This window comes from Bidens hawaiensis, unplaced genomic scaffold (assembly GCF_021521415.1).
Source record: "Bidens hawaiensis isolate Kalapana, Puna unplaced genomic scaffold, B.hawaiensis_p1.1 tig00009828_1, whole genome shotgun sequence".
NCBI lineage: Eukaryota > Viridiplantae > Streptophyta > Magnoliopsida > Asterales > Asteraceae > Bidens > Bidens hawaiensis.
The window spans coordinates 311,738-338,598 of record NW_027491736.1 but is presented as its reverse complement, the minus strand read 5'-3'; the positions used below and the strand labels follow the sequence as shown (position 1 = coordinate 338,598).

The window sequence follows — 26,861 nt, the reverse complement described above, 5'->3', positions numbered from 1 at the left end:
ACTTTGAGATATATCAGTCCGGAAGGTACGAAACGACGTCAAACCCCCTTCCTTCCAGATTTGGGGATAAATAAATAATTAGAGTTTATAGACGTCAAATTAACAATAATAATAATAATAACCACCACCACCACTCTTTCTTACTATTTTTTTTAGATCAAGGAGCGTGTTGAATTCAGATCTGGGGTTATTTATTTTCTATTCTAGGCTTTGTTCAATCGGTTTAGAAAATTAATTAACAACAATAAAGCTTGAATTCAATGTCGTGGGCGGGTCCTGAAGATATCTATCTCTCCACTTCTCTTGCTAGCTATCTTGATCGTAAGTTATCCTTTCAACTTTTCATTATTATAATAATAATAATAATAATTATTATTATTATTATTATTATTATTATAATTATTATGCATCAATAATCTGTATCCTGGTTTTGAATCTGATATTATATATACTCTGTTTTGATATCACATCTATATATTTTAAATAATAGAATAAAGCATTGTCTAAATATGAATTGATGTACAGGGAAACTTCTTGTATTGCTAAGGGATGGTAGGAAGCTATTGGGGATACTTCGGTCGTTTGATCAATTTGGTACTGGAATTTACTCACCTCTTATTGAACTTGTATTATTATAAACATATTTTGGCGATTATATTATTGAGAAAGAGTGTGTGGTCACATGCAGCCAATGCTGTTCTTGAAGGGGCGTGTGAACGAGTTATTGTTGGCGATCTTTATTGTGACATCTCGCTTGGTCTTTATGTAATTCGTGGCGAGAATGTTGTGTTGATAGGCGAGCTGGTATGTCTTCTGTTTCATCAAAATTACTTTTCGTTGATAAAGTTTTTTACTTTTTGGTCGTGTGTTGATAAATTATTATGTGAATTAAGGATCTAGAGATGGAGGAACTTCCCCCTCATATGACTCGTGTTTCTGAAGCTGAGATAAAAAAGGTGAGTTCTATGTGTTGGTTACACCGCTATATAACTTATTTGATCCTTTTGTCATTCTATGTAAGAAAAACTTTCTATTGCATGTTACCCTTCTATAGCAAGCAAATGGTGACATGGCACCCTGCCACATCATCATACTAAGTCAAATATTGAAAGTATATTAAACTCAATGGAAAATGAAAAAAAAAACCTTTTTTATCTTAGATGCAATGACAAAAAGGCAAAATCAAGTTACATACTTACATTTTTGTGTGATTGTTCCGTTTCAAATAAAAAGATTTGGCTTGTTTTTGTGGACTGTATTCGGAAAAATTGTTATTATTGAAACATACTTACATCTTACCGATAAACAGGTAGCAAACCATTGTTAGGCGATTTAATGTTTTATAACTATCAAGTTTTGTATCTGTGTGGTAGATAGCTGTCTGTTTTTAAGGATTTTTTCTTTTAGAAAATGTCTTTATCCATTATTTGGTTCACAATCATGCTAAAAATTGAGAAGTGGTAAAAAGGTAGTTATATTTTATGATTTTATCTTGCAAGATATGTAGATATAGTGAAATATGCAAGCTGTTCATAGCTGCTACCTTACTTAATTATAAAGAAGACTAAGTTTAGTGGATTATTTAGTGTCACCAAATTTCTTTTCTTACAGAGTTCTGATAGCAAGGGCAAACTGCACGAAATAGAAACAGAATAGAAACGAGCCTTTCATTTTTTTTATTTAATAACCAACTTTAAGTCGGGCACAAAATAGGATTCATGTATCCAACTTATACTTTATCACCGTTTGTTAGCACCAGAATATTGTTTTAATTGATTTTATCCATACATTATTGATGTGACACCAGTTGATGTCACACTGGCTGCCACATCGGATGCCACATATGCAAAAATTAATAACTACCTTTGGAAAAATAATTTTATAATAAATTGTTTATAAGTTTGAAAAAATGATATTCTAGAAATAAAACACGTATTAAACTCAATATTAAATATCATATCAAATGCCATGCGGCGTATGTGTATACACTAAAATGATAATTGATAAATAAAATGTCCTGTCAACTTTGTTAACAAAATCAACAGAAAAAATGGCATGTTAGCAATTTTGACAAAATCAATGAACTGTCTTTAAGTTTGTTTTTGTTTTGTGCCTAATTAAATTTGGTTATGAATACCCCAGTTTGCTCAAATGGTAACTGATGATTGTTTGCATATTTTGTTGCAGGCGCAGAAAGTAGAGAGGGAGGCTACAGATCTTAAAGGTACAATGAGAAAGAGGATGGAGTTTCTTGATATGGACTAACTGATTCTGTTTCTTTTTTTCATCATTCATGGGTGTCATCCGCAAATATTAACGTGGGCGATTCATGCTGACTATTGTCTGTTTTACCTTTTTCATCTGTACTTTCAGTTGCATAGTTTCGGTATAACCTTTTCAAATTATTAAGTTGAAAAGGTGATTGCTTTTGGTTGGAATAATGTTTTAGGTTTGGTTTTTAATGTGTACATTGCTTTTGCTTTTGAATTTCATCATTTTGCAGTTCTGGAAGTTTTTCTTTACTATTGGCATTGTTTATTAACCGACAAAATACCAGTGTCTGCGATTTTATCTGTTATTTTCTACAGACTATACAGGATGGTTCAATACATGATGGTAATTGTGTCTTTACTCTTTACTAAATGATCAATTTGTTTACAATCAGACTAAACAAATTACCAGTTTCAAGTTGCATATATCATGAATGAATAAACAAACCAGGTGAGTGTTAATTACCTATATGTAGTTTTATCGTATGTTTATAGATTCATCGAGTACTTAACACTCAACTGGTTAATTGACATTCCCGCCTATAACACACGAGGAACAATAATTAACTTTAGTTAATTGGAATAACACCGTACTACACATTTATATTTTATACTTGTTTAAAGTTTATTGTGTTTAATTAACCTACATATGTGCAAAATTTAAGATAGTGTACTAAGGCTTTAGAAGTGTTTAAATCAGCCTTGAATATGTTTCCTCGTTGTTATTTGTTAACATGAAACTTGAATCATAGCTAAAGCCAAAAGGCGATCGGCGGACTTGTGTTGGTGGAGTGGGGTGCTGATTGGGCACACCACATGAATCTTTATGTTTGTTCGATCATATATACAATGTAATCATGAGCGACCTAAAGAAATTTTGATACCGATCTCCAAGAAATTCCACCAACACCCAATTACAAGTGTATATCTAACATTTAACATTTGAGTTTGAAATCGACGGTTGTCAGATATATATTTTTTAACGGATGGAATACATAAACAAATGGTTGGTAGATTATTATTGTTTTTTTATAATTCTAGTTTATTTTGGAATATCTCTTGATGTTAACTTAGGAAAACTTACTGAATGAATGATTTGAGTTTGTATATGTAAATTTAGGAAATATGAATTTGATGAATGATTTATGGGATTAAGTTCATGTAACCCTTTGCTAAAGACATTTAGGAACTTAGGATTTGATTTTTAGAACTCAGATGCCTAAGGCTAAAACAACAGCAAAACCATTTACATTTACATTTAATAATTTAAAAAATAATAAAGGAATAAACAATGCAAATTAAATTGATTTTATGAGTTGCATCAAATCCAAGTAGTCGGTGCATGAATTCTGTAACCACATAAGTCAACCTCAATTTAACCATGGTTAGTTAGAATTCATTCACTCATTCATTCTTCAAGTCACGCGTTCAGCTCACACTCTCACTTCCTCTACACAGATCTATCTGCCTGTAGATCCGAATTCCATAACATAACCAGAAGCAGCAGCAGCAGCAATGCCGTTCCTGGATTCCTTGACTGCAATATCTTTGCTAGGGTTTTATGCGTTCAAGCTTCGGTTCATGATTACTCCGGAGTCAAGTTCTCCAGAAAGGGGAATGCGTATGTAGTCCATGGAGGAAGTGAAGGAATCTATTACTCGCATCCTAATCTCAATCATTCTGAAGCATCTTCTAACGGCGATGCGTATATTCTGTTTATGATTTAACCGTGTTTTGCAATTACTGGTTATTGCTGTGAATCGTCCACTAATTATAAGCGTTTTGCTCGAAATGAGCTTAAACTAAACCTTTCAGACATAGCAGCAGTTCAGATCCATAGCTTACTGCTTAACATTTGAATGTTTTCGTTCGTTCGAATTAGTGTATGTTAATTAATTAGACGATTGATGCGGTTAGAGTTGAGGTTTGTAATTAGATACTAGTGTTTGAAGTTAAGAGTATAGATCATCCACTAATGATAAAATGAGCTGGACTATAAGTAAAACTAGCAGCCATAGCATGTTGACAGGTCAGATCCGTAGCTTACTGCTTCGCATTCTATGTTTTCGTTCAAATTAGTGTGTGTTACGTAAGAATGATGCATGGGTTATTGTGATTTATAGTTACTTTTAACAAAAGCTAAGTGTGTATGTCAATGTCAAATTGCCAATTGTTTTACTTAATTTGCCTCTTTAGAAGCTCGGTTTATAGTTCAGAAATGAATGGTGGAATATTCGTATTTGAAATTAAGAGTATTAATCATCCACACATAATAAGATATTTGGTTGAAAAATTTAAAACTAACCTAGCAGAAATAGCATGTAGGCAGCTCAGATCCATAGCTTATTGCTTAATATTTTATTTTTTCGTTCGAATTAGTATGTGTTAATTAAGATTGATGCACGTTTTACCTGACTTCTTAGTTCATGTGACACTGATTTGTGTACTTTATAAATAATAAAGCAAAAAATATATGTCAATAGCTCAATGCCAATTCGTATACTTAATTTGCCTCTTTGGAAGCTCGGTTAATTTTTCAGAAATGAATGTTTTAATAATCTGCATTATTCGTTTAAATTTCCCGAGCAGAGGAAACATGAAGAACCATTGATTTGCTGCACAGTTTTAGGTGCAGATGTGATAAATAAAAACTGCAGATCCGAGTCGTCTGACACTAGTTTTTATTTTTTTTGATATTTGTATCTAGGTTTGAAAAGATCATATTTAGAAGGCCACAAGAGGCTTCCAATTTCAGCACAGGGATGATTTATGCCATTCTTTTTGAGGTGGATGATAGAGAGACTATAAGTGGGTTGGCCTATGGAGGCCAGAGAGCCATCTGTTGCACTGCAGATCTGGCAAAACTGGGTGCATGTAAAGAGGGTGAAGTTATTCACCGTCTCTCAACAACAAATCCTGGGTGGCCTGAAGTTTTTGGTGTGACATTTGATGTAGATGATGAAACTTCCACTCTGGAACCAAGATCTGTACAGATTACAAGAACAGGGATGTATAACTTGTACTTCATGCATTGTGAACCACGGCTCGCTGATCTGGTTGTAGAAGGAAAAACCATATGGAAAAATCCAAGCGGTTATCTCCCGGGTAGAATGGCACCACTTTTAAACTTCTATGGGTTCATGTCACTTGCATTTTTGGTTCTTGGAATCTTTTGGTTCTCTCAGTATGCAAGATTCTGGAAAGAGGTTTTGCATTTGCAGAATTGTATAACTTTAGTTATAACATTGGGTATGTTGGAGATGGCATTATGGTATTTTGATTATGCAGAGTTTAATGAAAGTGGGGTGCGACCAACGGGAATCACCATATGGGCGGTAACTTTTGGCACTATAAAGCGCACTGTTTCACGCTTAATTATCTTAACTGTTTCTATGGGATATGGTGTTGTAAGACCAACTTTGGGTGGTCTTACTTCAAAAGTTATGCTTGGCGGAACTTTTTTTGTTGCTTCTGAAGTGCTTGAGTTGGTAGAACATGTTGGTGCTGTTAGTGATCTTTCAGGAAAGGCGATGTTATTTTTATCTCTACCTGTGGCAGTCTTGGATGCATTTTTTGTTTTATGGATATTTACCTCACTATCTTCCACTCTAAATAAGCTCCAGGTACTTTCTCTTTGTTAATGCAATGTTTTGTGTACCTTATATGTGTATGCATGAAAAGTTGCACCAATTTTGGTGTTAAAAGTGCATTCTTTTACATCAAATTTGGTTTCACTTTAATATACATTGTAGGTTATGTTAGTTAAAATGTTTTAAATATGATATTAGGTACATATGATTTAAACTAAATTAATATAATTTTATCTGTAAGTTCTAATCAACTGCTTTTGTATTATAAAGTTAGTTATATATAAATCTTAAGTAATTATATTTATCATGTATGCATCTTTAATTTTATCTATTTCTCAAATATATGAATTATTTACTTATAAAACTTACCAATAGAACTATATCCACTTTAAAAAGTAAATGTTATATGCATAGTGGATTTGATTCAATGATCTCAAATTCTCAATGACATTGTTTTAATTATATATTTCGTATGTTTTTATTTTTTATTCTCTATGTTGAATTGTTAACAGATACATAAATTAACTAATATATAATAAAAGGTATAAGGTAAGAAAACAATATTTAAAAGGGTTAAGAATGAAAGTTATTAAAAGTTGGCGTTATACTTTTACACCAAATTTGGTATTTGGTGCTTACTAGGGATGGTATTTCTCGTTTGTATTTCTTATTTTCATATTTCAATTATATTGCTTCTCAATGAAGAATATATTTGAACTATGCAGTCTTGAGACGGGAAAAGGTTGAAGTTTCCATTTCAACTACATTACTTATATAAACTCCTTTTTTATTCTCTATGTTGGAGTTAAATACCTATCATTAGTTAGTATCCATATTATGTTATCTGAATATGATATTTAGGCATGATTTGATAGACCTAAATCTCTCAGAGGACATGGTTGGGGATAGGAATTCTTGGAGAAGTAGAATTAAAGTTAAGGATTTTTAGGGAGAAATGAATACCTTAGGGGCTTCTATTTACCTTATTTTGGTCACACACCATTATAGTATTTTCTTTTCATATATATATATATATATATATATATATATATATAGGGTTGGTATATAGTATTATCATTTTTACTACCTGCTATTATCAATTATACTATAATTGAACTTTGATTTTTTTTTATTGCCGCATACATATGTAGTCAAGAGCTAAGGGTCTCTCTGAAAGCCACCTCTCTATCCCATTGGATAGGGGTATGGTGTGCCTACATCCCACCCTTCCCAGACCCTACTTATAGCTTTGCTATTGGTGGGACTCCACTGGGTATGATTGATTGATTGATTGATGTTTATCTGAAAAGATGATAATATTATTTTCACAGAATCATCCTGTCTAAAACAAATGGATGAAACTGTGTCAAAGCTTTTTAAATAAGCCCATATGATTTTATGCTATTAAGTGTCTTTGATAGTTTCCACTTTCTGCAATAATATTTACTGTCATATGTGATAACTATTGACACTGGTATCCTAACTTGAATGGGTTATATGATATGACAGGCTAAAAGAATGATGGCCAAATTAGATATATACAGGAAATTCACAAATGCTTTGGCTGTAGCTGTTATTGTATCTGTAGGCTGGATATGCTACGAGGTAAGATTTGTTACTGTACACGATAACCTGATATAACATGTTTTTTTCTATGCATCTTTGTGAATGTTGAGAAATGTGAACTCTTATCAACAAAACCCCTAATATTAACCTTAATAAACAAATGCTGATTGTTTTGTTAGGACAAACTGTGTGAATAAATTGTCATGTCTTTTTTTTTGTGTAGCTTTATTTCAAGTCAACTGATATATACAATGAGCAATGGCAAAATGCTTGGATTATACCTGCTTTCTGGCATGTTCTGTCTTTCTCTCTTCTCTGTGTCATATGTGCTCTTTGGGCCCCATCTCAGAACTCAATGCGGTAAGCACATGAATTTACTGCTTGCGGGTTCTTTTTACTATTCTAGATTTGGATTGTGTTTTATTTCAAACGTGGAAGCCCCCCGTCTTAGGGGTATTTTTTTGATTTTACAACTTTTATTTTGGTGGGACAGATATGCATATTTTGATGATGGAAGTGAAGAGTTTGACAAGGATGATACATTGACTCTCATCAAACCGTCTCCTGTTTCTGTTGCTCTTACTACAAAAGATTTAGCAGAATTGAGATCTGACGATGATGTTGATTTGGAAGAAGATAAAACAGAGTAATTTATCACGTCTCTCTTTTGTATGCTTATCAACTTTAAATTTCTTTTGTTATATTTTATAGAATTTAGACTACGTTATTAGATATGTATATTTACAAAGATTTTAAACAATCTGAAATCAGAAGTTGAGGTCTCTTTTGTACTAAAATTTTACCAACTTCTGTTTTTGTCGATATTTTATAGCTTTAAAGTTTAAACTGGTAAAAAGGTAATGGTTTTTCCTGGTAACGGAATAAAGGTTTGTTAGCCTGTATAATATGGTCAACACAACACAACTCAAACATGTTTTTGTTGACATTTTTGGTCTTCTTGGATCTTTGACTGGTTTACTTTTCTTCTTCATAATGAAGCATGTACATTCAAAGATGTGTATTGTAAACATAAACTATAGAAAGTAATAACGTCTATCAAAATTTTAGATTTACATTAACAAGAAAGGACGCGCATAACCGTCAAAACAATAATACTTTGTGTATCTTAGTTTTAATTTTTAATATAACTTGTTAGTTTTTTCTTTAAATGCTATTATAAATTAAGAAAAAAAGGTGACAACTTGCAAGGAACCCAAATGTACATAGAACTTGTTAGTAATTATCTAGTTTTCTGGTTGACTTGTTAAAGGTTAATGATATTTGTGAAAGTGATATGTAGTTATGGTGTTGTGGTTTAGTTTTGGTGTAGTGACTTCACGTTGTAGCGATATGTGGTTACATAAGATGAAGTATAAGAAATGAAACCCCTTAAAACGAATTTTAACTATGTAGAAAACAACAATTTAAAAGTTTTACTGCATATATTGGATCTTCTTAGCTGAGTTGATTATGACAATTGAAGTTTAGGCGAACTACAAGATACCCGAGTCTTAGAATGATAAGAATGAGCTCGATTTAGCTCTCACATGAGTTAAGAGATTTTGAAATTAAACCTTTTGGATAACACATGTTATAAACAAAGAAATATGAATTAGTATTATAAAATACGTACATGGAATCTAATTACCCAATTATAAAAGTTAAATAAAGTTACTTTCTAGAAGATAAAAATATGTTTATCTGACTGCTTTTCTTTCACAATTTGTTGAGACAAGTCTATGATAGATTTTTCCAAATGTTCCCCACCAAGAATTAATTATGCAAATAATAGCAATAAAGCTAAGGAAGATGCAAGGGCCATGGGCCCATGGCACAGGTCAAAGTCAAATCAAGACAATGGTCAAACACCCAATTTGGACCAACTAGCCTTGCTGTTTAGACTAAGGGGTGTGGGGGCTTTAGTGGGGGCTCCAGCAGAGCCAAGAACCAATAATATTATGACGTGTGGCAGAGAGAGAAACTGGATAAGGGGGGTGTTGGAGCCCCTGGTGTGGAGGGGCTCCAGCGAAATTTTTTTATTTTTTTTATAAATATATTCAAACAACGTATTATTAAAAAAAACACATAAATTATTAAAAAAACACACATTAATAAAAAAACACATTAATATCTAAAAATAAAATAAAAATTAAAGTACTAAAAAGAAACATTCTTCTTATTCTTCGGCTTGGTCTTCTTCGATCAACCTCTTTCGGATACGTTCCTTTTGCTTTTCCATTAGCATTTGATCGACCGGATTTAGGTTACTGAAGTCTCTAGTAAGAAAGTCCAAATCTCTCATTCGAGTTTTTTCCTTTTTGTCATAAGAGACCACCTCCATGGTTTTGTTGAATTTATTGAGGGATTCTACAAGATTGGCGATGTTTACGGCTTCCCCCTCAGCCGGTTTTTTCCCCTTGGCGTCCCTTCCCAATGGCCGCCTCCTCGGTGGTGAAGACGTTTCCTCCTCCGCAATGTTTAGGTCGAATCTAACGCGGCAATCCGACCCGGTTGAAGTGCTATACGCTCCAGACGAACTAGTTTTAGTCCGTTTCGGCCCTACTTCCGCATCAAAATCCGGCGCCACCAGCTCTACCCACTTGGAACACTTTTTCAACCTGTCCCACAACTTTAAATCGTCCCACGTCTTCACCATCCCATACCTCTGCAAACACTCCTGCTTCCACTCTTCGACCGTGAAATTGTAAACCGCCAAATCATCACTGCCACTTGGTCTCATACGACCGCTGTTCCTGTTGAAAAGATTAGTAAACAAACCGACAAATTTTCTGATTTCGGACCACCGACCCGAAATCATATCGGCGTTCCGCTCTGTACTCCCAATGAGCATGTGGAACGTCTCCCTAACCTTTGTCCAAAAAATCTTTCTCTGTTGGTAGTCGGCTGCAAAATGAATAAATAAATTAGATTTCCATTTAACTTTTTTATTAAAAATCTTTTTTAAAAACGTTAAAACAATTACCGCAACGCCGATCCTCAGAAATGACTATCCAAGCCCGACACAAGGCTTCCTTCTCATCCGATGACCACGGAGTGGTTTTCCGTTTCGTCCTCGGAGTCGAAGCCGGTTCCGACCCGTCCGTTGCAACTGGTTTTTTCCGGTGGACGCGTCTTTTTGGTCCCGTAGCTTCACCTTGTGATTCTTGTGTCTCCGGAACAACAAAGTTAGGAGACGGTTATGTGTTGGATGGTTGAAAGCCAGATGATTCTTGCGGCTCCGAATAAAACATCGGTTGGTGCGGTGAGAAAACCATAAACGTGTTCAATGAATCGTCGTCAAGATAATCTGAATCAAGGTTTGCGAACCAATTTCCAGCCATTTTTTTTAAAAAAAGTTGAGAAGATGAATTGATTTTGGGTGAATGTGTGAAGTTTTGGTATAAAAATGGGTGAAATGGAGTATATTTTATAAAGAAAATAATTTTTTTTTAATTTAATATGAGCCCAACGGCTCTTTTTGCTAAAATCTAGGAGCCTTCCTCTCTCTCTCTTCTCCCGCTACCAAGCTCACGCCTGCCTCTATCCTCCCTCTAGCGCCCCGCTAGCGCCCCTGGTGGTGTGGTATTAGCGCCTGGGGGCGCGAGCGGAGGGGCTCTAGCGCCCCCGTTGAAGCCCCCACACCCCTCAGTCTTATGATTAAGAATTAGTTGAAAGCTATGCACCATTCTACCCCTTTGACAACAACAGAAATATGTGGGACTATGTGCAACCATTCATGATTCATCCATTTGTGTTCCATGACAATGTGAGTCATGTGACATGAATCAACATTTTATTGTGGATATTTACATAGGATTTAGGTTATTACACTTAAAAGTAATCCCTTCGTTCTATTTACCTTTTTATCATTGTACGTTAAAGAAACTGTTTCTTCTATCATTGTTTACAAATAACTTCTATAACACGCCATGGCCTTTTATCGGTCTATAAAATAACAACACCAAAAATGATGACACGACACGCCCCACATCATCATAACATGATGCGCCACAACATTATATACCTCCACAAGTGGCTCATTCATCCACTCGTACATCCTGGTGGATCATGACCCAGTTGCATAATAAGAAAAGCAACTAGATTTTTCTTCAACATGATGGGACACAAAATGGGAAATAGCGATGACTATGTAAAGCCGAAACATGTTAAGATGACTAAAATGCCCGCGAAAAAGTACACTTGATGATTTATCAACATGTCATGTGCTAAGTCTGTGGTCATTAAGTAAGTCGTGTTTATGCATTATCAGCTAATTATTAAAAGATAAATTTATACTGAATCTGACTAGGAGGCTAGCACCTGCAAATAGTCCTAATTATCTACTATATGAGATTTGTTGATATACAAACTTCGGAAAAAAAAAAGATACAAACTTTATTAATCTTGATTAATCCTGGAATCAAAATGATCATAAATTTGAAAGTAGCACAAGTTTAATCTCCCAAATCAAAGACAAATGACAAGTGTTAACAAGGTAATATGTGATCAATTTCATGCTATATAAGAATCAATAAATCATCGTGTAAACGAATTAAACAAAAATCTTAATACAGTGGGAAAAAAAACATAAAAAGAACATAACATGCTTACAGAGTAAATTTTTATCAGAAATCTTTAGACAATGATCAGAGCTTGAGAATAATGAGTGGAATCAATCAATGAGACATCTCAATCCCACCAAAAAAATTAAAGAATAATGCCCTACATTATTATTATTATTATTATTATTATTATTCCAATTTTCACTGTGATCTTCTTCTTGAATGCTGACTAACTGCATTCCCTTCAAAGAAATCCAAAACCGCAGCCTCAATATCTTCAACCAAATACTTGACGTAATTTTTCGGATGTCGCCCTTGTTCAATATGAGTCCTAAACCTTCCAAGAAACGATCGGTAAGCAGGGATCAACTTTTCAGATATCGAAATTTGCAATTCCTCACGAAGCTGTGTGTCGGGTACCAACCATAACGCTTGCATTCTATGTACTTCATCAAACATAGCATTAAACGACTTAAACCTTTCTCTTAACGCACTCTTGGAAACTCCAGTCGAAAAGCTTCCCATATTGTGTAATCCTTCATCTCTTAAACAGTGCAACACACCGACCCATGTCGCCCTTTGGTATCGCGTTGCAGCCTGCCTGTACTTCCCCGTAAGCTTCTTTAAATAATTATCACCAATCATTTCTCTCAACTCCATCGATCCTTTCACCTTCTGGACAATGTAATGAATATTATTCATCATAAACACATAAGCTAAAGAATTATCTTTATAATTATAATGTTTCGATTTAGCTTCTAGATTAAATTGCAATATAACAATTATCCATATCAGATGAAGCGCTAAAGCCGACTGCCCTTCATGATCTGCGAAATCCATATCCGGAGTGGTTAAACTTAAATCATCCGAGTATCTCGAGCCAGTTACCGGTTTATCCACTATCAACTCACCTAAGGTCTGTTTATAATCCGAAATCAAGCTTATGTAGTTCATAACATACCGCGTTAATGGATGAATCGTTCCTTCAGGAACCGGAACCTTCGAGGGTTCTCTAAGGACCGCGCTTTCGAATTCCGACAACATTCCTCTAGCAGCTTCCGCTAGTCTAGTAACAATCTCCTTCGCCTGAACCCGAATCGACTCGGACGATTTCGAATCAAAAACTGTTTCAATATCAGGTATTAAGTCCAATACGGTGTCGTGTAAGTCCAGTATCTTAAACAACTTCTCCGGTGACCTTCGGCTGATACTAATCGCTTCGGCGAAATTAAGCAACTGGGTCACCGGAGATTTAACCGTTTCGATGAAACACGTGTCACCGGCGTGTGTATCTAGATCTTGGAATATTAAAGAGCAGAGTCTTTTCTCAGTGGCGAATAAAAACCTGATGCATATTTTAGCGGCGCGAACCCACTTGCTGATTTTGGTGTTTAAGGTTTCCCAGTCTAAACGTTGGATGTCTCCGACGGGGAGGTTGTCGACACCGAGGTTGTTTAAGGTTGTTTCGATGGATGTCTTCCGTACGGCAGCGTACGCCTGAACACACTCGCGGAGGTGTCCGGAGTTGATCATACGCTCGGCGATGGAACGGAGATCGTGTATGGTATCTGACGGTATGAGATCAATCTCATGTTGAAGTGGTTCGGACGAGTCATCGAAGTCGGAGAATGAACCGGAAGTGGAAGTGGAAGTGGAAGTGGAAGTGGAAGTGAAATGGGTTGTGTGTGAGAATAAGATGTTTTGGAAGTGTTGAGAAAATCTCTTTTCGTAAACATATTAATAACAATATAAATTTATAAAAATCAATTTCACATATAACCATAAAATTCAATTAAAAAGATATTGTGTTAAAAGATATAGGTTCTAGTTTTCATTTAGTAAACATGCTAGAATTGATTTTAGATCACATAATACAAAACCCTATATAAGACCAATTTTGACTCACATGTACATGAAGCGCGCAACAAACTTTTGAATAAACCTTAAAAGTTAAAACCATTGAAAAGTATACATGCATTCACAAAACTGAAACCAATCTTAAAATAAAATTATTATTCATCATAACAAACCTGCCTTGATGAACCGAAATCGTCTACCTGCAAACAAATATAAACCATCAAACCACCCATGTTTCTAGCATATATTAATTCCATATTACAACTTTTTGTAAAAATACCTTGCAGTTATGTCACATATACTCTCTAGCAGCCGTCACTTTCAACCTCTGTGTTGCGTGATATTTCCTGTATAGCAGTTGGAGATAGAAAATCACAAAAATCCAAGATTTTTGCAAGAAGAAATACTAATATTAATCCACAATGCATTTCTTCCATCATAGCATCATAGAAACACATATCACAAAAAAAAAACAGACTTTTTAAAAGCTTATCATTACTCGAATTAGACAACTACACTAAAAAATTGCATTTCCTATCATGTGAAGATATTGCATTTCCTATGATCAGTAGCCATAACTGAGCACTAACTTACTTCATGTCAATAAACACACGTATAAACAAACTTATCAACAATCGAATTAAAAAGCCTTCAACAAAAACTCACAATAATTGAAATCAATTACCATAACCGAGCCTTAATTTATTTCATATCCATCAACACATGTGAAAATCAGTAAAAACTCATAATAATCAAAATCAGTAACCATAACTGAGCCCAAATTTACTTCAAATCCATCAACACATGTGCAAACAAACTTGTCGACAATCAAATCAAAAGAAACTAAACAAAATCAGGAAAAACTTACAATAACAGTGGCGGCATCAGCTTCCTTGCCGGGATTTATCATCTCAAATTGCAAATTAGTAGCGCTAGAAACGTAAACACCACATTAAAAGAGATGACAAGGCAAGGAATTAACAAAACAATATTTGATGAGGCAAGAATCACAGAACCTTTGATTCATCACATATTAGTGCAATGGCTGCCATGTATCTCTGAACTCCTCCTCATGAACATCAAATTAACAAAGTTCGTTGATTTGCATAAAAAACGAATGTCAAATTAATATATTTTAAATAAAGAAGAACCTGATTGGAACCACATCAAAATTTCTCTTAATAGATTTTCATAAGAATTGAAGAACTTACCTATTAGAACCCACAAAAGATAAAATAAAACAATTTTTAAAATGCATTGAACAACCTTGTTCTATAAGCATATTACCTATTTATAATTACATGTATCTCATTATTCAAATACAAGAAATAAATTGTGAAAACAACTGTCTCATGAAACAAATTAAACAACGCAAGTCTTAATAATATAACTACATAATCTTAAGTTAATGCAATGCTTCATGAAACTTTTGAAGACAAGCATCAAAATGATTTAGGGACATAGGAGTTGGCTGAAAACCATCACAGTTCAATTAAACAAATAAAATCCACTTAGATTGTGGATTTATGAGGCTGCTGCTACTATATGTATATTAATTGAACCAAATATAAAATATAGATAACTAAATATCTGTATTATAAAATATATAACAAAAAGTTGAATATATTGCCAAATTTTACGGTTCTATCCGATTTTATACAAACGGTTTCTGGTATAAACCGTGAACCAAACCGTTTGTTACGGTTTGAAAATTTTTAAATCAACCGACTGAAAGTCGAACCGAAGACTGGTTTGTGTGGTTTCACGGTTTGAAACGGAACCGTCCACCCTACTTATGATTATCATGAATAAAAAGCACAATAAATAACAAAGCTAAATCAAGAACCAAGCCGTTAAACCTAGATTTTCAAACCCTTAACCAAAAAATGTAAACCTCGCGGGTTGACCCGAACATTATCTGTTTCACCCAATAAAAAAATAAAATTCAGAATGAATAAAAGTTCCAACAAATTTATAATATATACCTTGACCATATAGTAAAAACCTTTCTTTCACTCGTTAATGAAACAAAAAGTTGACTTGTTAGCAGATTAAATTTGACCATATAATAAAAACCTATTTTTTTACCCGTTAACCAAACAAAAAATTGATCCTATTACCGGGTTAACTTCGGTTCTTTAATAATTAAACCAAAATAAAAAACCAACAAAAATCGAAATAAATGGGTCTGCCTTATATTCCAAAATAATCACATAAATTGACCCTAGATGTGTGTATCTGTTTGTGTGTATATATTATACACATAAAACTTTAATATAATCACAAAATAATAATTTCAAAAACTACAGTGTAAAGAAAATACATGAAATCAATATTATAATGCTCATCAAAATATGATTCCAGTATATTTTTAATAACATCAAATCAAATAGTGTCAACAACTCCACAAAGTAAACCTCTAAATGATATCATTCAACAAAATAAATCTCAATCGAGAACAAATAAAAACAAAACCTCAATTCTTTAACGCATTTAACAAACCTAAGACGAAGCAAAATTTCACTCTACAATCCACATCTTGCCAAAGATTAAATTGTTTTCATATTGTAAACTCAAAGTGTATTTAATAACCATTAAAGGCAACACCCAACAAAATAATTTTTTTAAAAAAACATCTAAAACAATTAGAAATATATATATTAAAATTTATGAAAATAAACACATTTAAGAAATGAGTATTAGGACTATGAAAACCAACAAAATATTTAAAAGTAAAAGTAGCCCAATGACACTGGATGAGTATTAGGATTATGAAAACCAAAAAAGTATTATGAACAATAATAAGCCAAATAGTGCAAAACAGAAAAACCGACATGAATAGTAAACAACTACACATAAAAAACCATGAATTACATACATATCAATTTAAAAAATTTATAAAAAACATGGCTAAAAAATTTCAAGTTAACGAAGCTTAACCAACCTGGCCCATCAGAATTTCCTCCTGTGGTTGTCATAACATGGCTAAAAAAGGTTGCTATTGTCTGCTCCAAACATACAAAAAGGATAAATGAAAAAAAAAATTCGGTCTTGAGTAGGGGTGATTAATGGGCCGAAATAAAACCATGAAACTGTTAACATCAGAACAGAACCAGAAAAAAGTAGATTGGTCACAGGTTGGTCCGAAATAAAACCGTAAAACTGTTGACATCAAAACAACAAACAGGTCATGGTTTATAAAACAAAAAATGTAATTCCAACATTAATGAGATGAGTATGTTTGTTACCAGATTTCCTTCCTTCTTCCCTCATATTCTCTAATATTTCTTCGTACTCTCCATCATCAATCAATTCATCAACGCTTATCACCTTCATTGTAACCAAATGCCATAATCATATTTATTAAATCTATAGATAAATATGTACTAAATAACTGGTGTTAAGCATATGTTTGGGTGACATTGTATTTTACCTCGGTCAAGCACAAAACTTTAGTTGGAACCTCCTCGGGTCCTGTAGGCATTCCAGGAAGATTAAATCCACCAACTTGTAAGGCCATTTTCTACAAACCAAAAGCAGATATTTTTATGTTATTATTACTATGATTAGCAGATATTTTTATGTTATTATTACTATGATTATTATTGTTATTATTATTATAATTATCATATATCAAGAGTAATGATAATACTATATTATTATTATGCAACTAAAAGATGTGAAGTTTGTCCCGATGTACCTGCATAGCTATATGTTGTTGCGCTTGGGCTAATATGGTCTCCTGTTCCGATTTCATCTGTCCACTGCTGTATTAAAATAAAAAAATATCCTGCTTAACTTTTAACCATTTATTGAATTGCAATCATGTTTTGACGAGAAATTGCGGATGCTATCAAATATCATCCTGACAAATATAAGCTGCTTTTACACACAAACCTGATGGTTGCACGCCTGACCGTCAATGTTTTATCACCCATTTTTAATCCATTCAGTGCAGCACAAGCCACATCTGTAGCTGCTTGATCCTGAAGTCAAGTTATAACTCACTTTTATTAAATTGATAAAATGAGTTTTAATTAATATCTGAAGTTAGAAAGTTTAGCAATTTTTACCTCATAGAAACTTCAATATCAATAAACATTTGCTTATAACGTAAATAAACTTCAAAATAACCTGTAATTAAGCCAAAAAAACGTAAATAAATTCATCAATATCAATAAACATTTGCTTATAACTAAAACAAACTTCAATATTCACAAATCAAGGGTATCTTGAGGCCTCAAAAAAATCATAAATTTTTGACAACAATGACAAAAGAGAATCTATCTATTCTAATAAAAGACTATCTATTTTTGTCACTTGTCATCCTCATAGCCATCCTCACATTTTTTTATTTCACTTATTTCAATATATGGTCCTTATCTTTTAAGCCATGTCAATATATGAATTCAAGTTTGTTTTTATTATATGTAAATCCTAATCAATTCATTCATCAACATTAATGGTGAAATAAGGAAATATTAAAATTAACGTTACAGGTTTGTTAGAATATAATTTTAAAGTCACAGGTAATTGCAAATTAAATCAAATAAATGTTCATTATTGTCGCAGAATTTGGATTTGTATGGACTATGGTAAACTACAAATTGTTTTTAAAACTGATATTCGAGCAATGGTTCATAATTTTTTATATAAGATTGGTTTCAAATTTGGATTTAAAATCTTCTCATATGCATTTAAAATCGGGAAAATGTGCATTTTTTTAATTTTCTCCAAACGTTTTTTATAAATATTGCAAATATAGAGAATATCTATTATATATCTTGGTGTTTAGCATTAAATTATTGAAGTTGAATTATATATTTATAATCTATATGTATACCGATTTACTATATGAAGTATATGTCATTTATTTATATGATTTTTTTTGTGTAGTATAAAGAGTTTTAGCAGTAAAAATCAATATTTAATTTTCAATATTTTCTTTATATTTCAAACTAAAATGCTTCAGAACATATATTTTCACATTAATTTACAAAAAAATAGTTAATACGGTTAAAAGTCATTTACCATGCTTCCAACAAATACGAAATCTTTGCTTTTTTTTTCTATAAGTTTTTAAAATATATATATCGATTAATAAAATATTCCAACAACTCCCATAATATTAACAAATAACAAAGGATTAGTATTCAAAATTTAAATATTCCTTATCAAATACTTTCATCTCTCATAAATAAGAATTACTACCTTCACTTTATGAAACTTTAAATCTTATTATTCTACTAAGAATAATCACTTTTCTTCGAACACGACTTTAAGGTTAGTATGTCTTTGTCATTTTTCATTAATATGAAATGAAAAAAAACATTTTGTTATATTTTAATTTCCGGATTAATATGTTGCTTGATTATACAATTGTTAATTGTAAAATATAAATCAAGTAAATATTCGTCATACACAGAATATTAATGACACCAAATTAATCATGATCAATCAATTTTAAATTCTAAAACTTATAAGGAAGACTATATCATCAAAGTTCAGGTAATCTGGTTTTTAGATAATCATGTTTTGGGATAAACATGAGCACATGATCTCAAATGACATTATATATATTAATTGATTAACAGGCATGATATTTTATGTGTAAGAATATTTTTTTTGTTAGTTTCATGGATATATTATCATTTATCGAGGGTTGATATATACTTGAAGAATCTTATTTATCACTCGGACAATTATACGTGGCTATATCAAGAGTTATAAACATACATATATGTTAACTTATCAAGAGTTATAAGCAGACATGGATTAAAGATTTGATTTGTGATAAACAATGTATACCAACCAATAAAGTCACAAATGTAGCGTACAAGGACTGTTTTACTTATTTGTAACATATTTGTGTAATCTTAGTTATGTAATTTCTGTAACTTTAATGTAAATTATAATTGTATGAAATATATGATCATTTTGTTAAGTATATTTTACTTAATGATTAAAGTACAAAATTTTCATCAATTACCTGTGTAATACACGGGCCTCAAACTAGTATAGGTAATAATAAGCTAAAAAACAACCAAAGCAAACCATTATTGACCATCCTTCAAGCAAATCATCATCCAAAACCAATCCAAATTCAAATTATGTTACTTGAATATACTTTTTGAGGATATGATTCAATTCACATAATAGGTAATACAAATACTATCAGATATTGAAAATTAAAAAAAAGTGTAGTGAAATCATTTAGCCTAACTTGATTTTACCCACTTTAAACCCAAAGTTAATATATTAAAAAAAAATCCTAATTTTGAAAAAGCATGCCAAACGAACCTGTTAGAAGAGAACCCAAAATTAGAAAAATCGAACCGAACTTGGAATTAACCTGTTACAATCGATTGATGAACACAAATTGTAACATCCCCAAAATTCTAAATCCAAAAATGACAAGTTAGTAAAACTAAAGGGGTTTAAAAATAAAAATCCTGATTTATTGACCCATCACGGTACGCGATGGGCATAGCCAAAGAGGCCATCACGATACGCGATGGTCCTTGATGACACATCAACACGTGTCACCCGGAGGTGACACATGGAGACGTCGCGACACGTGGCAGGCCACGTGTCAACACGTGGCTGAACATGTTTTAGAAAATGACACGTGTCTGCCACGTGGCAACACATGGCAGAGGGTGGTTAAGACGGTGACACGTGTCCGCCACGTGGCACTCTCTGAGTAAAGCGTGTCATCGCGGTACGCGATGACCAAAAAGAAAGGTTCCATCGTGTACCGCGATGGGACCGGTTTTCAGCTATAAATAGGAGCCTTCATGGCTCATTCCGTTCACACCACCCCACTCTCTCTCTAGAAATACTTTCTCTCTCTACCTCGATTCCGTGCCACCGACCCGACAATCGTAACCTCGTAATCCGGACCATATATCGACGACACCCCGAAGTTCGTACTGACAACCCCGACGACCGGCACACCTCGTTTTGCGTGCCGACCTCGTAAACCGTGCCGACCCGAGACGACCCGACGTCCCGCCTTGAAGTACGTACACGACCCGGCGACCCCCGAACGTTGCCTCGATTTGCGTGTCGAGGAGTTGTTGATCAAGATTCTCATTATACGTGCAAGCGTCGAAGTGCTGCCCGAGAATCTAGATAATAATAAGCCGAAGAAGGTAACAGTTCTGTCCGAATAAAATATTAATAAAATAATAAAGGCTTAGACCCTATTCGAGGGTATAGCCTAGACCTTGATCAAAGTATAACAATTAAATAAAATTTCTTTATAAATAAGAAATACAAAATAGTATCAACAAAGATTATATTAAAAATATAGTTTCTTTATGATTAAGAAACTTAAGCTTTTACATATGAAAGATATAGTTGAAATGTTTAATGAAAAGTAAAAGTTTATGAACAAAGGTTATAGTTAAGATAGTGTTTCTTTATTTTTAAGAAACATAAGACTTAACATACAAAGGTTTTAAATAAATGACTTTTCTTCTTGAAAAAGAAACGTATCATAGACATTTCTTCTTGAAGAAGAAACATGGCACATGATTAGCAAATAAAGAGAAAGGATTCATGTCCAAAGTATTTTATACAAACAAATGATCAATCAAGGTTTAAGCTATCAAAACCAAACTAAAGGTCTGTAGCCGGATTAAGAGACGATCCGGGTATTTACATAAACCTATTTTATTATAGGTCAATCATTCAATCAATCATTCATTCATTCACAAAGGTTTTCAAACGAGATCACCACATCATTCAGAACAGACAGTCACAGGTGAATACGTTAAACCTTTTTCAGTCAAGATAAACGGGTTGTTTATCTTAAAAAAGACAGTCAAATAAAGATTTATGGGATTACGTGATCCCTATTAAAAATACAAGATAGAAAATAAAAGCAACTCAGACCGAGTACACATGTGTCTGGATCCAAACATAATCAATCTAGTCTATCAGTCAAGGCTACGTGGCCGCAGACTAGAGGTCATAATAAAAGTTCTCCAAAGGGTGTCAATTCCCGGAGAACCGTAATTGTGTGTGTATGGCAGTGGCACAATCCCAGAAATAATAGACGTTTCTACTGAGATTGTTTCATGAAAACTATCTTGTCAGTCATAGAAAGATTTATAAAATGTTTTTAGAGTCAACGATTCACCAGCATATCGCTGACGTATTTCCCCCCCAAATATTACAGGAAATAAAGCTAGCACAGGTAGCATGAAATTATAGCTAACTCATGGAGATAAATGCTTGCAAGGTAGAGATGGCTCAATATTTTAAATTATTAAAATATTGCAAACAATATTTAAACAAAGTTTTATAAATAAAACAAAGGTTTGAAAATCAAACTCTTGAATATTTATTATTCGAGAAGCTTTATATTAAGAGTTAATGGCCATTTTCGTCCCTGTGGTTTACTACTTTCGCCACTTCAGTCCAAAATTTTTAATTTTGTCAATTTAGTCCTCATAGTTTTAAATATTAGCCAATTACGTCCCATCCGTCTAACGGCATCCAGCTATGCCGTTAGTTTAAGGGTATTTTTGTCTTTCTCCTTTTAATTTTGAGTTAATGGTCATTTTAGTCCCTGTGGTTTGATATCTTTGCCAATTCAGTCCAAAGTTTAAAAATTTGTCAATTTAATGTTCAGTTTAATTCAGTTTTTTTTATTTTTTATGTTTTTTGTTTATAACCCTGAAGAGCATAATTCAAGCCCAAAACCATCGAGCAACCTCAAATAATGGTATGCGTTTACTCTGTTGACAACAGTAATCATACCCCCCTTCCCCTTATATTTAGTTTCTAGACATTTCCTAAAATCTTCTCCATGGTGGAATTCAATGGTAAAGTGGTCAAGGTAATTCCCTGAAACCGAATTATACAGAAAAAACTAAAAATTGTTTTGTTGATTAATGTATAATAGTTGATTACGACCCAGATTTTCGTTATGATATGTTAATCTCTAAACCCTAAATATTATGCATTCATCAAAGAAACGATTTTTAGTTTTTTCCGTACAATTCGGTTTCACATAATTGCTTTGACCACTTTACCATTGAATTCCACCATGGGGGAGAGTTTAGGAACCGTCTAGAAATTAAATACGAGAGGAGGGGGTATGATTACTGTTGTCGACAGAGTAAATGCAGACTTGTTTTGGGCTTGGATAATGCTCTCTAGGGTTATAGAAAAAAAAACTGACTTAAATTGACAAAATTTCAAACTTTGGACTGAATTGGCAAAAGTATCAAACCACAGGGACGAAAATGACCAATAACTCAAAATAAAAAGGAGAAAGACAAAAATACCCTTGAACTAACGGCATAGCTGGATGCCGTTAGACGGATATGACGTAATTGGCTAATATTTAAAACTATGAGGACTAAATTGACAAAAATACAAATTTTGGACTGAAGTGGCGAAAGTAGCAAACCACAGGGACGAAAATGGCTATTAACTCTTATATTAAATCAAATATTTTGTTATATTTTACAAATAAACTAATGTTTTAAAACATAAATTAATATTTTATTATAAACTAAAGACTTCCGCTAAAACTCTGATATATTTTCAAAGCAGGTACCAACTATTGGTCACACGCCTAGGCCCTAAGTGCGGGTGTGACACAAATTGATTTCGTCTCCCATGAAAACCAATTTCATTAACTTAGTGTATATTTCTCTTATCGTATGTGTAATCGATTCATCTGGGAAAGAATCAATTCTACATCGACAGGTAACGATTCGTCAAGGAAATCATGAAATATTTAATGTTTGATAGAAGAAATAAGCAGATCTGAAGGAAAAGAGATATTACATGTTCAAAATTTCTAGGATTTGAGAGAGAGAGAGATAAGGAATTTTAGATCTGTGTTTCAAATTTTGAAATTTGAAATTTGTAAATGAAAAGGAAAGATGATATGGCAGGCTTTTTAGTTTAGGGTTTTGGAGTGAAAGCGATATGAAGCTTTCAAAAGAAGCTAATGTAAAAGGGGAGACGTGGATAGGCTATTTGATGAACACAATATCAAATTTAACCTGGTGAAGACACGTGTCCCAAATGCATATGGTGGTGACACGTGTCAGAACCTCTTTTCTTTTATTATATATAGAGATTGTTACAAGCGATTAATTATAAATAACTAATGTAATAAAGCACCAAACCATTCGACCTAGTGTAAAATTATTTTTTTCTTCTATGTTTTACATACGGTTACCTCTGAGACGAAGAGAAAGTGAATTGTAAAGTTTGTATTACCGGATTTCTTTTCCGTCGTGGAATTACAGGTGGCAGGAGCAGGCATGATATTCATTGAAATGCATATTGTGAGGAGAAAGTAAAAAAGAAAAAACAAAAGTCTTTACATTAATGGTTAGAAATTTAAAAAGTGTAAAATGGCATAGCAAAACAGTATAGTTGGTGGAAACCTTATTTAACATTTACTATATTTAATTATTATTTATAAGTAATAGGTTATAATTTAGTAATCGAGTATCAAAATTCAAAAATAAAGAGTTTATTATTTTAGTAACGTATCATATAATTTATTGATTTTAATTTAGTTCTTTTTTTTTCTAAATTTGATGACATTTTTATTTATTTACAAAATTTTCAACTATCTTATAAAAACATAATAGTAAGGGCATGTTCGTTTCAAGGATTTATAAGGAATTCTAAGGAATGAGATTTTAAATCCCATGAATTGATATGTTCGTTTCATTAAATGAAAGAATGAGAATGGAAACTAAATCCCATCAAATCCCACATTTCATGGGATTTTAAAATCCTACCTATTTGAAAGGATTGTTAAGGATTTTCTTATTAACAATAACAACCCCTCAAAAAAAAATTCAAAAAATTAATAAAAAAATCATAACTCAAAATATAAATCAAAAACGAAAAATGTAAAAAAACTAAAACGTTTCCGCCTTTGCCCTCGTTCTTAATTAAAAAAAACGAAGAATGAAGAAGATTCCAATTCCAATACATATTAATCAACCAAACACATGATAGGGATTCTTAAACATTCCATTCCATTCCAATTCCTATTACAATTCCAAATCATTTAAAAAAAGTCCGTGAAGCGAACGCGCCCTAAGTATTTAACATATTTTTAGAATATCAATAATCATTACCAAGAGAGGTAAAAGAGGTTTAATTATTAGAAATGTTTGTTATTAGCGTAAACCAATTAACGAAGAATATACGAAAAAGTAAGCATAAGATACTTGATAAAATGTTTTTGGCATAGTTGTGTATTGTTATGAAAACTCTGAGAGACTAGTGCTAAAATATTTTATTTAATTATGAATATAATGATAATAGACATATTTTTTATTATTTATTAGAAAATTGGATTTTTATCTATTCATTATGTAACACGAACCAACCCGATTTTGTTTTAACGTTTAGGGATAAATCAACAACACAACCCCCACCCCACCCCCACCCCCCAAAGCGACGGCTCCACGACTAATTTGTTTTGGGTTACTCCTGAAGTATTTTTCTAGATCCGCCACTGGTGATGACAATAAAGTTTGTAACTTTACTTACTTTGCAAATGAAATGTGGGAATGATTCTTCAGTTATGGTGATATACGGATATAATCGAACATTAGACTATGTTAGATCATGTCATGGGTCGATCACAAGGCTTTAGTTTTGTGCATTTGATAGTGAAAATGTTATGGATAAGGATATTTGTCGATGGTTAACTACATGAAGTCATGAACTATGAGGTAAACAAGTGAGTAAATCTTTTAATTTTATGAAACTTCATTTAGTATTATCAAGGAATAAAAGAGCTGATTATGGAGGTATGGTGGTGACGTCCAGTGGTGCTGGAAAACGTATAAAACAACAAGGGTTCAAAATTTTTATAGTACACAACCACAGGGATGCAAAGTGTAAGGGTATAAGGGTCCTTTCACCACAGTTTTAACGGTCAACAAACGTTTGACTTAACGGTGGGTTCAAATTGCGTCAAAATGCATGGTACATGTGCTCAAAAGGCAAAATGTCATTACAGGTGCTTAACCTGTAAAACAATATTAATTGACAATAGGGGTGCAATCTGCACTTAATTAGAAAAAAGGTTAGTATCATAGTATGTGACTGGTCTTTGTAAAATAAAAGATCAACTTCTACATTGTGCTTGGTAGTATAATATTAGCTAAGAAAATAGCGTGGTTGCTGTCTAAAGTATCGTAATTACAAGTTTTTATATTGTTCTATTAATAGTTTTCAATTTAAAATAGAAAACTGGATTTGGTATCACACTGTGAAACAAAGTGAGAAAAACTAGATAGAATGTGCATTTCTTTAAAGAGGACTCAAAATGGGAAAAGGAAATAGAATTTGAATTTCTTAGGAAGCTTGATCAAAATCATTCAATCAGAATAAAAAAAAATCTTGAGGTAGTAATGGAAGATGTCAATTTGATTTTGAAAGATGCATTATCGTTGATTTTGACCATTGCTTTTGTTAACTCAATAATGGCATCATGCATGTCTTTTAACTTTTAAGTACTATTACACTATACCATTGTCAAGTATTATTAGTGTGAGCTATATTAATTAATTAGGTTTCTAATGCTTGCATTTCTCTGTAGATTGTAATGCTAAGAAATAAACAATTTTGTATTTTACAGTTATCTTGCAAGTACATCTCAACCGTTTTCACAGCTTAAATTATTGTTCGTTAACATGTATCAATCTCGATGGTTATCAACCTAGCTACTTGAATGTCTATATAAAGAATCTCTTCTCTTGATTATTACTAGCATAATTATAAGTCCCACCCATGACCAAACACTTTCACAAAACTTATTAGCCTTCACACACCATGCTTCCATAACTTGTATTATGGTTACAAAAGAATTTTGTATAATTGGTAATTAAATTATATGTAATTTAATTATAGGGAGCTCTTGATGGTGGGTTGACGTGCTGCACAAAAAGGTTCATGGTACTATCCGGTTTGATCGTAACTAACTCCAAGAAGCCTGAGAAAAAACACCGAAGGAA

General features: G+C 32.8%; 3 protein-coding genes and 1 long non-coding RNA gene across 4 annotated transcripts; 2 read left to right on the top strand and 2 right to left on the bottom strand.

Moving 5' to 3' along the window:
- The first annotated feature begins 9 nt into the window (after positions 1 to 9).
- On the top strand, positions 10 to 2,460 carry LOC143533682 (sm-like protein LSM1B). Its single transcript, XM_077028383.1, has 5 exons — positions 10 to 321; positions 526 to 594; positions 689 to 804; positions 894 to 956; positions 2,188 to 2,460. Exons 1-5 carry the CDS (start codon positions 261 to 263, stop codon positions 2,263 to 2,265), a joined length of 387 nt encoding a protein of 128 aa, XP_076884498.1. The 5' UTR covers positions 10 to 260; the 3' UTR covers positions 2,266 to 2,460.
- A 244-nt stretch (positions 2,461 to 2,704) lies between these two features.
- On the top strand, positions 2,705 to 8,244 carry LOC143533688 (uncharacterized). Its single transcript, XM_077028387.1, has 6 exons — positions 2,705 to 2,721; positions 3,691 to 3,984; positions 4,978 to 5,893; positions 7,370 to 7,465; positions 7,650 to 7,786; positions 7,920 to 8,244. Exons 1-6 carry the CDS (start codon positions 2,705 to 2,707, stop codon positions 8,074 to 8,076), a joined length of 1,617 nt encoding a protein of 538 aa, XP_076884502.1. The 3' UTR covers positions 8,077 to 8,244.
- A 3,923-nt stretch (positions 8,245 to 12,167) lies between these two features.
- On the bottom strand, positions 12,168 to 14,897 carry LOC143533687 (exocyst complex component EXO70A1-like). Its single transcript, XM_077028385.1, has 4 exons — positions 14,857 to 14,897; positions 14,714 to 14,777; positions 14,019 to 14,045; positions 12,168 to 13,710 (listed from the first exon to the last, which is right to left on the bottom strand). The coding sequence occupies exons 1-4, from the start codon at positions 14,895 to 14,897 to the stop codon at positions 12,190 to 12,192; spliced, it is 1,653 nt and encodes a 550-aa protein (XP_076884500.1). The 3' UTR covers positions 12,168 to 12,189.
- A 2,379-nt stretch (positions 14,898 to 17,276) lies between these two features.
- On the bottom strand, positions 17,277 to 17,852 carry LOC143533649 (uncharacterized). The gene is made up of 3 exons (XR_013135398.1): positions 17,743 to 17,852; positions 17,546 to 17,612; positions 17,277 to 17,368 (listed from the first exon to the last, which is right to left on the bottom strand). It is a non-coding gene; the product is annotated as an uncharacterized LOC143533649 (long non-coding RNA).
- Between the last annotated feature and the right edge of the window lie 9,009 nt (positions 17,853 to 26,861).